Source organism: Rhinopithecus roxellana, chromosome 10 (assembly GCF_007565055.1).
Source record: "Rhinopithecus roxellana isolate Shanxi Qingling chromosome 10, ASM756505v1, whole genome shotgun sequence".
NCBI classification, from domain to species: Eukaryota; Metazoa; Chordata; class Mammalia; order Primates; family Cercopithecidae; genus Rhinopithecus; species Rhinopithecus roxellana.
This window is the reverse complement of record NC_044558.1, coordinates 118,701,695-118,714,086: the sequence shown is the minus strand read 5'-3', so window position 1 is coordinate 118,714,086 and position 12,392 is coordinate 118,701,695. Positions and strand designations below refer to the sequence as shown.

Here is a 12,392-nt window from a genome sequence, read left to right as displayed (position 1 = left end):
AATTTAGCATTTATGCTTTCTTTTTTCCTTTTTCTTTTTCTTTTTTGAGATGGAATCTCACTTTGTCTCTGCTGGAGTGCAGTGGCAAGATTTCAGCTCACTGCAACCTCCGCTTCCTGGATTCAAGCAATTCTCCTGCCTCAGCCTCCTGAGTAGCTGGGATTACAGGCATAAGTCACTGTGCCTGGCCGCATTTATGCTTTCTAAAAGACACATGCCTCATTTACTAGGGGATACAGAAATGAATAAGAAACAGTACCTACTTTTAATAATTGTATAAATCTTATGGAGAGGATAAGGCAAGTACTATAGATCATACTAAAGATTATGAGAATTATAATAAAAGGATTCCATATATTATAGGAAATTGGAAGAGTTTCTTTCTTCTGTTCCCCCGTGTAGTACTTCAGCTGTTGTAATTTTTTATCCAATTATGTGATCAGGAAATCTTTGTATTAGGGAGAGGTGGTACTTGGAATTGGGAATATCAGATAGGTTTTGACAGGTGGCAGTTTGAAAGCAGATGTGTCTTCCAGCCAGAGGGATTAGTGAGAGCAAACTAGTGGCAGGAAAGTGTTGTAAGAGGCAGGAAGGGACACTGATTTGCTGTTAGGATAGAGTATGTATAACAGGGGTGGACTACTCGTGATGGTTCTTAACTGCCTTAGTTTTAATTGGGTGGCATTTGTAAAGTTAATGAATGAGGGTCACTATATATATGATCATTTCTTCTATTGTATTTAGAAATTATATGCCAATATGAGGACTTGGGAATGCACTGGGCAGTATCCAATACCCAAATATAAAACGTTAACTGTAGTAGTTCTTGGCTATGGAAAACCAACAAGAATCACTGTGGAATTTTAAACAATACTGTAGAATAGATCTGAATGTGTACTAAGTGTCTTAATTTTTAAGTTGTATTTTATTCTTTTAAGTTTCTGAAAATTCCAACACTTATATCCAAACAAGAGCCTGCATTTGTTTTAAGAGAGCAGTAACATAACACAAAAACAAAAATTGTGATGTTTAACCATAATTTTATGTGATTCATTATAATATATGATTAAAATTCAGTTGCAGTTAAAATCACTATATAAAATCTTAGGTTTCCCCAAAGTATCATGAAAATTAAGATATTGTACTTATTTTGGTGAAAGGTAAAACATTGTTTGGAAAGTAGGTGGTCGTGTGTGTGTGTTTATACATATGTACATACTTTTTTTTCTTTTTTTAAAGTTACATAGCAAACTTCTGGAGACAGAGCGCCAACTAGGGGAAGCTCATGGTAGGCTGAAGGAACAGAGACAGCTTTCAAGTGAAAAGTTGATGGATAAAGAACAACAAGTGGCTGATTTACAACTCAAACTTTCTCGGTTAGAAGAGCAGGTAAGCTAGCATTTATTGATAGGCTTGAGGTATCTTTAACATGATTATGATTCATCAGTCTGTTAATTGTCAGAGCTTTAATTGGACTTTAAGTAAAGTGCAAATTTATTATTCTCCAGTAGCAACATCCTGCTTATTAACTACATTAAGTCATTTTGTTGTAATTGTATTCCCTAAAGTTCTCAACAAAAATGCACGAAGAAAACTTAACTCTTTCAGCTTTAGGCAGGAAAAGTTCTGGGGGTGAACCCATCAGGCTGCTAGAGCCTTCCTACTCAGGAAGGACTACTTCCTAATGAAACAGTAAACTATGAATTGTTGGTAAAGATCATTAATGACATGTAGTTGGTATATATAAACTTTGAGTTTCCACTTAAGGATTTTTGCTTTTAAAAATTAAGCATATATTTGAATGCTGTCCCTCATTAGACTTGCGGTTGCTATAAATGATGCCTGTAATATAAAGTAAAAGTTATTAAATTACATCTTTATTGCAATTAAACACATTTTTTTTAGTTTTTAAGTTTTTAATTTTTAATTTAATTTTATTTTTTATTTTTTATTTTTTTGAGACGGAGTCTTGCTCTGTTGCCCAGGCTGGAGTGCAGTGGCCGGATCTCAGCTTACTGCAAGCTCTGCCTCCCGGGTTCACGCCATTCTCCTGCCTCAGCCTCCCAATAAGCTGGGACTACAGGCGCCCGCCACCTCGCCCGGCTAGTTTTTTTGTATTTTTTAGTAGAGATGGGGTTTCACCGTGTTAGCCAGGATGGTCTTGATCTCCTGACCTCGTGATCCGCCCGTCTCGGCCTCCCAAAGTGCTGGGATTACAGGCTTGAGCCACCGTGCCCGGCCCTTTTATTTGTTTTTGAGACAGGGTCTCATTCTGTCACCCTGGCTGGAGTGTAGTGGCATGATCTCGGCTCACTGCAACGTCCGCCTCTTGGGTTCAAGCAGTTATCCCGCCTCAGTCTCCCCAGTAGGGACTACAGATGTGCGCCACTACGCCCAGCTAGTATTTGTATTTTTTGGTAGAGATGGAGTTTTACCATGTTGGCCAGGCTGGTCTTGAACTCCTGACCTCAAGTGATTTGCCTGCCTCAGCCTCCCAAAGTGCTGGGATTACGGGTGTGAGCCACCATGCCTGGCCGGAATTAAACACATATTCTACAATAAAATCTGCAGCTTCAGCAATAGATTTTCTTCTAGACCTAAAATCTTAGATGTGGTAAATTATCGTATTCTTTTCCAGTAAGTGATAATTATGACTATTAAGAAAAAAAATAAAAGAAATACTGATATGTGGTTTAAACTATTGTTACAAATAATTTATATGTAATTCCTTGATCATACTAGTTTACAAAAAAGTTAATAAACTAAATACCAGCCCGGAGAAAGTTCTTTTAGGATAAGCCTATTTATATAAAATAGTTTCTTTAGCATGAGATTAAGATTCTATAAGTAATGAGGTACTGCTTTTTTTTTTTTTTTGAAACAGTCTCTTTCTGTCGCCCAGGCTGGAGTGCAGTGGTGCAATCTCGGCTCACTGTGACCTCCGCCTCTCGGGTTCAAGTGATTCTCCTGCCTCAGCCTCCCAAGTAGCTGGGACTACAGGTGCCTGCCACCACACCCGGCTAATTTTTGTAGTTTTTTTTTTTTTAGTAGAGATAGGGTTTAACCATATTGGCCAGGCTGGTTTTGAACTCCTGACCTTGTGATCCACTTGCCTTGTCCTCCCAAAGTGCTGGGATTACAGGTGTGAGCCACTGCGCCCAGCTAAGGTGCTGCTGTTAAAGTTTATCTTATATATTATCTGAATTTATTGTTCTGTTCAGACTTGAGAATTGAAGTAATGCCAGATACTTATGAATGATAGCATTATGCCTTTAAGTTCTCAACTGACAATCTGCGTTTTTTTAAGTTGAAGGAAAAAGTTACAAATTCTACAGAATTGCAGCATCAATTAGATAAAACAAAGCAACAGCATCAAGAACAACAGGCTCTTCAGCAAAGCACCACGGCAAAACTTCGAGAAGCTCAGGTAAACATTAGTTGCATTATTAGCCTTGTAAACAAAAATTAATTACCATTACATAGAATATAAGAGAAAAAATAAAATTACTTAATCCAAATCATTATCCTTTTGTTGTGGTAAAACTAGAAAATACAAAATACTTGATTGTGAGAGATTTTGAGAATTTTGAAGTCTGAATAATCAGAAAATTCTTTTTCTTTTGATTACTATGTTGAAAAGTTTTTCCAACTTAGTGTAAAATATTAATTATAAACAAATTTATGCATTTATCTTTTATATATTAATTTAAATTTATTAGATTTATCTATTAAATGTTTAGTTAAATAAATTTAAATTACTTATAAATAATTTATTCATTATTGTTTCTTATTGCTTAAAATACAGTATTTGGAAAATCAAAAATGTTCGAATAAAATTTTCTGGCATCGTTAGCCCAGTAAGGAAGAATATTTTGTATTTCCTTCAGTAGAACTTAGTATTTGTTGGTCATTTCTTTTCCTGCTTTATAACCATCATCTGAACATTGGAATTGTAGGTGTAGAAAGTATAATTGTTTGGGTTAAATTTATACGAAGTCTGCAGCGTAGCTTAGAATATTGAAAGAAGTTTTCATTTTGTTATGATAAGGGGAGATTGTACAAATGTTGAAATGAATTTGACTTTGATATGTTTTAATTATTATTATTATTATTATTATTATTATTTTATTTTTTTTTTTTTTTGAGGCCGAGTCTCGCTCTTTCGCCCAGGCTGGAGCTGGAGTGCAGTGGCGCTATCTCTGCTCACTGCAAGCTCTGCCTCCCGAGTTCACGCCTTTCTCCTGCCTCAGCCTCCCGAGTAGCTGGGACTGCAGGCGCCCGCCACTGTACCCGGCTAATTTTTTGTGTTTTTAGTGGAGACGGGGTTTCACCAGGATGGTCTTGGTCTCCTGACCTCGTGATCCGCCCGCCTCTGCCTCCCAAAGTGCTGGGATTACAGACATGATCCACCGTGCCTGACGTTTCACTGTGCTCAGCACTGTGAATAGACAGAGTACTTGCCCTCTAGGAGATGGCAATCTAATGATATGTACGTAGAAACAATATTGTAGTTTGAGGGAGGCAATAAATAATATGCCTTTCTCTTCTGAGCTTGGAGAGTGGCATGGGAGTCAGATGAATAGAGATCAAAATACTGGATTCATTTATTTGTTCTTTTATTCAGTTAGTCAAAAAACATTTATTAACCTCTACTCTCAGCCAAGGAACTGATTTTGTGAACTTAGCAGTGAACAAAACAGACGAAAATATCTGCTCTCATGGAGCTTAGTGAGAGAGGCAACGATAACCAACGTAAATAGGCAAAATATATAGCATGTTAAATGGTGATAAGTGCTATAAAGATGAAGGAAGGAGGGATGAGGAGTTGGAAGTGTTTTGGGGGGACCAAAGTTGGGACTGCAGTGTTAGGCTTCTTTGAAAAGATGAAAGACCTGAAGGAAGGAGAAGCCTGTGATTCAGAGAGAAGAACATTAGTACATTAAATGGTGCAGAGGCAGGAGCATGTCTCAAGAATAACGGGAAGTCAGGGCTGGAGTGGGAGAGTGTTAGAAGAGTTAAAAAGGGCAGGTCATAGATCTCACAGGATATCAGAACCTCTAGTGCCTTATAGGTAATTTTAAGGACTTTATTTTACTTTGAGTTAAGATGAGAAACCATTGGAGGGTTCTGAGCAAAGCAGTGATATGATTTGACTTGTGATTTCACAGAATTATTCTGGCTGATGTATTGAGAGTAGACTGTACAGGTACATAAGTAGAAGCATAGAAATTAGCTAAAAGGCTACTACAATAATCCAGATAAGAAATGATGTAGTTTGGATTAGAGTGGTAGTGAGAAGTCAGATTCTAGTTTTGCTTTAAAGGTAAAGCTGACTGATTTATTATAGAGTATTCAGAGAGAACTTAAGGGTGACTCCAAGGATTTTAGTCTGGGCATTTAGAAGGATGGAGACCAGACAAAATGAAGATGGAGAATCCCATTGGATTTGGCAATATGGAGGTCATCGATGACCTTGACTAGGATGATTTGCATAAAGAAGTGAGACAGAAACCTGATTGGAGAGGGTTCAAGAGAGAATGGAAAGAAAAAAGTTTGATAGAGTGAATATAGATAACTCTAGGAGCTTTATTGTAAAGGTCAAGGAAGAAATGGCAATAGTAAAGCAAGTGTGAAGAATTTGGTATAAGTCAGCAGCCAAGTGGGCTTTCTTATACTGTACCCAGAATTAACTTTATTAGTTTAACCACAAAGCTAGAAATGGAGCCTTTCACCTTTTTGCAGACAGATTGTCTGTCAGACTGAGGGAACAGCAGGGACTCAGTTGAACATGATTATTTGTTCCTTATTCTACACTATCCAATAAGTTTACATTCTTATTCCCTGGGGAGGAATACAGAAAGGATGAAAGACGGACCAGGCAACGTCCCTCATTATGGAAACATGAAAAGTCCTCACAACTAACAAAAGAGATGTAATGAGTCTAGTTCTAGGTGTGTATATGTATATAAAATTATTACGGTGGCATAGAGAATAGTTACCTAACCCAAACAGAGTCTGGAAAAGAGCAGCCATGGAAAACTTTTTAAAAGTGACAATCTGAGCACAAATGAGTAGATATTTCTGGGGTACAGAGATGGTGGTAGTGAGAAGTTTACTCCAGATAGAATTTACAAGGATGAAGGATACTGAAGCTAGTGTGAACTAAGCTCTTAGGTTTTGCTGTACCTTGAAGTGTAAGTTAGAGATTACTTAAGAAGTCAGAGCATTAGATATGGGTAAGTTTATAGAAGATCTCATGTGACATTTGTATTTCAAGATGGAAAGATTTTGAAGATGGAAAGGTATTGAAGGTCTTAAGAAAGAATTGCCATAGTCAGATTTGCTTTTTAAATTATTCTTGTTGATGTGTGCAAGATGGATTTGGGTGGGAATATTCTGGAATGAAATGAATTAAAAGACTAATATATGCAGCAGTTCAGATGAAAAATAATACTGGTCTTAGTTCAAGCAGTTGTTGAAGTCATAGGGATAAATGTGAGAAATACTTATAAGGTAAAAATAAATGAACAGCACCGGTTGACTTAATAGATAAAAGGGATGAGGGAGAAGGGATGTGACTTCCAGGTTGATAGCGTTGGGTGCATGGTAAATGGAGGTGTCATCAGCTGTGTTAGTGAATGTGATACAAATGGCCATCTCATAGGGCAATGCAATGTGTTCAGTTTAGGACGTGTCTTGAGGCACCAGTGCGATATATTTAATATTTAAAGCTTGGAGGAGGGAATCGTGTTATATATGTTAACTGAGAGAGACATCAGAATATATAAAGTAAATGGAATTATTAGAGTAGATGTGATCAGCCAGAAGAGAGAGTATAGTGAGAAAAATAGATAATTGGTAACATAAGACTTCTGAGAAACACCAGCCCTTAAGGGGTGACTAGTTAGAAGAAGAGCAGCCCCAGGAAGAGTGAGAATGGTCAGAGTAATTAAGAAGAACCTGCAGAGTGGAAGCCAAAGGAATAGGAAGGGTCGAAAGTTAGGGGTAATCAGCACCTTCAAATGTGGGTTTGTGTGGTGGCGATGCTCAGTATGATAAATGAAAAATACCAATTAGATTAAGCAATTAAGTAAATTGATAATGTTGCTAAACATAATTTCAGTAAAGTAATAGAGGTGAAAATCTGATTGTCGATTAATGAGTAAATGAGAGATGAGGAAATTAGGAATGTAAATATAAATTATTTTTGAAATGTCAGTGTAAATTGTTTAAAGACTGGGCAGAAACTGGAGGGGGATGTGTCCTGGGGAGTGTTTTTGAGAATAAGAGAGACCTGGACATATCTATAGTCTAGGACAAAGGGATTCATAGGGAGGGAGTTATTAAGGCTATTGGGGGAGAAGCGGCTGAGGGAATAAGGTATTGTTAAGAAGCTACGATGTTACTGATACACTGGGGGAGGGTGAAATTAAACTCATCCACTGAAGCTTGAGGAAAGGAGGTAAATATGGAGTGGGGCATATATACATAGCTCCATATATCTATATATATAAATATATGTATATATTGTTATATGTATATCTATATATGTCTCATGGATCAGAAAAAGAGTAGTAGGAGATGAGTTTAGAGCATTGGAAAAAGAATGTGGTTAATTGAAGATTTCTTGTTAAATTCTAGTTTATAATAATATAGATTTATATTATTAAACATAGTTCTAATTAATTGTATGTGTATATAATATATATATACACATATTATTTTATATAAAATTATTTTTTTGAAAATCAAGATTGATCATTCCTGAAAATCTCATGTTTCTTGATAAAGTTGGAGATAGTAATAGCTGAATATCAGGCAAGCAGAGATTGAGAATGTAGAGATAATATGGAATCTTTTAAGTAGTTGTTGAGGGGAATATTTGAGAGTGAGGACCTCATTCAAATAAAAAACTTGACAAGATAATTCTGAATATATACTGTGATGGAAGTTGAAACCAGAACGAGAAATTTGTAGTAGCACCAATCTATGGAACTTTGTGATTTTACTCCAATAGTGCTTAGAAGTATAGGAATGGAGAATTGGGCTTTTTTGGGAGTGGCTCTTGGAAATTTTTGGGTGGAAGGAAATGGACAATGTGGTTGAAAGAATAGTTAAGGTTAGGTCATATCTATATAGGAAGTTCACGAAGAAAAGCTAGGCATATGCTGAATATGTTAGAAGGAAATTGACGTCTCTGACATTGAATAACAGAAATTAGGTCATTAAATTGGAAGGCAGTAAGTTGTGGTCATAGAGTAGGATAGTTAGAAATTTCTAGCTGGAAGAATTTCAGGTGGTTACAAATCCTATATGAGTGTGTGAAATGTGGAATGAGTAAAGGTCCAGGAATTAAGATGATATGAATGTTGAGGCTATGCTCTTAATTATTTATGTATTTTGTATTTCCCAGGAAATTGGCAGAAATTGGGATTGAGAGAAAGACTAAATCAGGTCTCAAGTCTTCAGTGAATGAGGTAGGGATTTATAGATGATAGCAACAAAAAGTAGAGAGTAGAATAAGTAAATGGCATAATCCCCAGAGCAACACGAAGCTTTCACATGAGGGAGAGAGTAATGGCAGTGAAACACCAGGAAAAGGTCACCCTCCTCTGCTTGCCCAGTGGAATAGACGTTACTGACCAGAGCAGGGTGAGGGGTGAGGGAGAATTGGCATCTGTAAAGGGAGAATCAAATTTCAGTTAAGACTTGGAAACAGAGTGACTACATATCTATATCTATACATCTATATCTGTATATCTATATCTAGATATGTAGATATATATCTACTATGTAACAAGCCTGCTCATTCTGCACAAGTATCCCAGAGCTTAAAGTGTATGTATAAATATCTATATCTATATCTACATCTTTCTATAGTAGATATATCTATATCTGCTATCTCTATCTCTAGATATAGATATAGATATAGATATAGATATTTATAGATACACTATAAGCTCTGGGATACTTGTGCAGAATGAGCAGGTTTGTTACATAGTTACACATGTGGCCATGGTGGTTTTCTGCATCCATCAACCCGTCATCTAGGTTTTAAGCCCCACATGCATTAGGTATTTGCTCTAATGTTCTCCCTCTCCTTGCCCCGCAACCCCCAACAGGCCCCGGTGTGTGATGTTCCCCTCCCTCAGAGTGACTTTTATGGAAAGAAGCTTAGGCCTGGAATTCTGATTCCAGATTAGTGGAATGTAGAGAGAGAAGTTATCTATCGGTGGCAGGAACAGAGACTGAGAGGCAGAGAGGTTTGGTTGCCTTTTGTCATTTGACCAAAACTTAGAAGGATGAGAAGTATGCTTGAAAGTGACTGATCTCAAATATTTTAATATTGGCACAAATCATGAGAGTACCACATGGTTGCTGGGTCTGTGTCAGCAGAGTGGTGTGAAAGTAAAAGAAGAGGGATCCCTTGCTGTATCGATAGAAGAGTTCTTTTAGTGTATTGAAGTGAGCCTGCATGTATATGTGATTTAGAGTGTAATAATTTATTTTTCTATTCATTCAGTGACTTTTTAGAATATATGTGTCAAATATCTTGGATATATCAATGCCTAAGACACAGAAATCATTTTTAGAGTATACGTTTTAACGGAGGGTGGTTGGAGTGAGGCAGATCAGCATGACAAATAAGCAAATTATTTAGTGTGTTGGAAAGTAAGCATGGAAAGAAAATGATAACCAAGATAGGGAATATTGGGAAAGGCTGAAATTTTAAATGGAATGGTCAGAGTAGTCCTAATTAAGAAGGTGATGTTTGAGCAAACATTTGAACGGGGAGTAAACTATATGACTGTGTGGGGGAGGAGTTCCAGGCAGAAGGAGTAGTTAGTACACTAAGGCTTCGAGGTGGGAGTGTGCCTAGTGTGAGATTGAGTCTCATGTGTCTGAAATTAGGGTCAGAAAAAGAGTAGTAGCAGGAGGTCATATTAGAGTGTTAGAAAAAAATGTGGTTGACAGTTTTTTGTTAAATTCTAGCTTATAATGATATAGATTTATATTATTAAATATATAGTTCTAAGTGCTTAACTAAATTTACCATGTTAAAATGTAATAGTTTTAAGAAAATGTAAGACTGAGAATTTGAGTGATGGAATTTATTGTTAGTCATTTTATGTTTGAGGAATAACTTAAGTTCTCTATTCTTAAAGTAGTGGTTTTCAATTCTTTACAGAATGATTTGGAACAAGTTCTACGTCAAATTGGCGATAAGGACCAAAAGATCCAGAACCTTGAAGCTTTATTACAGAAGAGTAAAGAAAATATTTCATTACTAGAAAAAGAAAGAGAAGATCTTTATGCAAAAATTCAGGCTGGTGAAGGAGAGACTGCTGTTCTTAACCAGTTACAAGAAAAAAACCATACACTACAGGAGCAAGTAAGCTTGTAAAATATATTATATTTCTAAAATTTACTTCTGTCTCTCTAAGTCTTACTAAGTGCTTATTTAAATGATTCTTCATTCTTGCTCTTTTTAGCACATTTTAAAAGTTACATATTTTTATGACAAATAACATCTCATGTACCTTAAGAGGCAGATTACTATTGTATTGAAACATGATTTGACAAAGGAAAATTTCTCAGTTCATGTCCCTGGATGTAAGTGTGACTATGAATAAATCATTTTACGTTGTTAGCTCACTGGAAAAACAGAAATATTCATAGTGTATACTTGCTTAATGGCATTTTGTGATGTTTAAAAAAAAGAATAATGAAATGTATTCATAAATTGAAGATATTAATCAAGAGTTAGTTTTTACTGTGTATTAATATACAGACTTAATAGTAACATATTTTGATAAAGTATGTGTCTTTGCATCATGTATAGCCAATAATAATTTTGATAAGTTGCCTTAATGTTTCAACATTAAAATGTAGTTTAAGAAAAGTTTATAAAATTTAGATAAATACATTTTCAAACAAAAAAGAATTTACAGTTGCTTTTTTGGAAGAATTGTGTAATAAGAGAGTTATTATCTAAACGAGAAAATATTTGAAACAAAGTGTCAGAAGGCCATATCACTTTTCTAATTTTAGAATTAGAATATAACAGATTTCCCTCCAAATTTCAAAGTTAGTTTTGAAGAATTCTTTAGGTTAGTTTTTGGTTGTATACAACTTGGCGTTGCTTATCATATAAATATGGTCAGGAAGCCATGCGTTCATTTTAAAGAATAAATTAAAATAAATCTGTTTCTGGCCATATTGGCATAGTTAATACCTATTTAACTCTGCTACCATAAATACCAAGAAAAGTGGAAAAAATGTACAAAACCACTGTTTTCAGACATTGGGCAATAGGCAGTGCAGGACTGTGATCCCTGAGAGAAGAGAAACAAGTGATAATGAACTCTTTGACCACGCTAGCTTTTGATCCAGAGACATTTTCCAGACTGTGGCACAGCTTGGGGGAACCTAAGGAAAGCCCAGTGGTCTATGTGAGATATTAAATTAAATTGAGAGAGTGAAGTTCAGGGAGGTTAAGGCAGATTGAATTTGTAGGGTAGGATACCAGAAAGGAAAGAGCAGTACAGAGAAAAAGCTTCAGTAATCTGCTTAGGAATCCACTTGAGGCTTTGTTGAATGCCAAGTTTTGTATTTGTAAAGTAGGATTCTATGAGGCCAGACAATGAATACTATCAAGGAGCTACAGGCTGAAAAATTACTAGTGCTTACACAGGACTGGGAGATGTTCAGGTTCCAGCCAATCAGAAGAAAGGTGTGGCTGAACACTTTGGGAGTATTTAGTAGACATATCAGAGATGTCATAACTTAGGAGAGGAGTAAGGCTAAACTAGCCCTAGAGTAAAAGCTGCCATACACCTGACCTTACAAAGTGTAAAAAAAAAAACCTGAAAAGGATCCAGTAGAACCACAAATATATTAAATACATGCTGGGACAAAACATTCTTTGAAAGAAGACAACAAAATCGAGAGTGGTCACAATAAATAGTGAAAGATTACTACACATATGAAGAAACAGAAACAATGTGAGCCGTGACCAGGAGAGAAATTATTCAGTGGGAACAGACCCTAAAGTAAGAGATGATAGAGTCACCAGACAAGTACTTTAAAACAGCTCTTCAAATATGCTTATGGATAGAAACAAAAATCTGTAATGATGGAGACAGAAGCGGAAATAGCTGGGTGCAGTAACTTGTGCCTGTAATCCCAGCTACTCTAGAGGCCGAAGTGAAAGGATCACTTGAGCCCAGGAGTGAGCTATCACTGTGCTACTGCACTCCAGCCTGGGTGATGGAGTGAGACCCTGTCTCTTAAAAAAAAAAAAAAAAAATTGAACTTTTAGAGATAAAACAAAAATATGTGAAATGAAAATTTTATTGGATGTACTTAATAGATTAAGCAAGTAGAAAACA

The 12,392-nt window shown here is 36.1% G+C and overlaps 1 protein-coding gene across 3 annotated transcripts in view; it reads left to right on the top strand.

Moving 5' to 3' along the window:
* The window catches only part of EEA1 (early endosome antigen 1), a 164,162-nt gene that overhangs the window by 105,728 nt on the left and 46,042 nt on the right, over positions 1–12,392 (top strand). For all 3 annotated transcript variants that reach the window (XM_030938815.1, XM_030938814.1, XM_030938813.1), the window contains 3 exons: positions 1,240–1,389; positions 3,308–3,427; positions 10,190–10,393. In XM_030938815.1, coding sequence (XP_030794675.1) covers positions 1,240–1,389; positions 3,308–3,427; positions 10,190–10,393 — 474 coding nt within the window. The remainder of the gene's footprint in view (positions 1–1,239; positions 1,390–3,307; positions 3,428–10,189; positions 10,394–12,392) is intronic.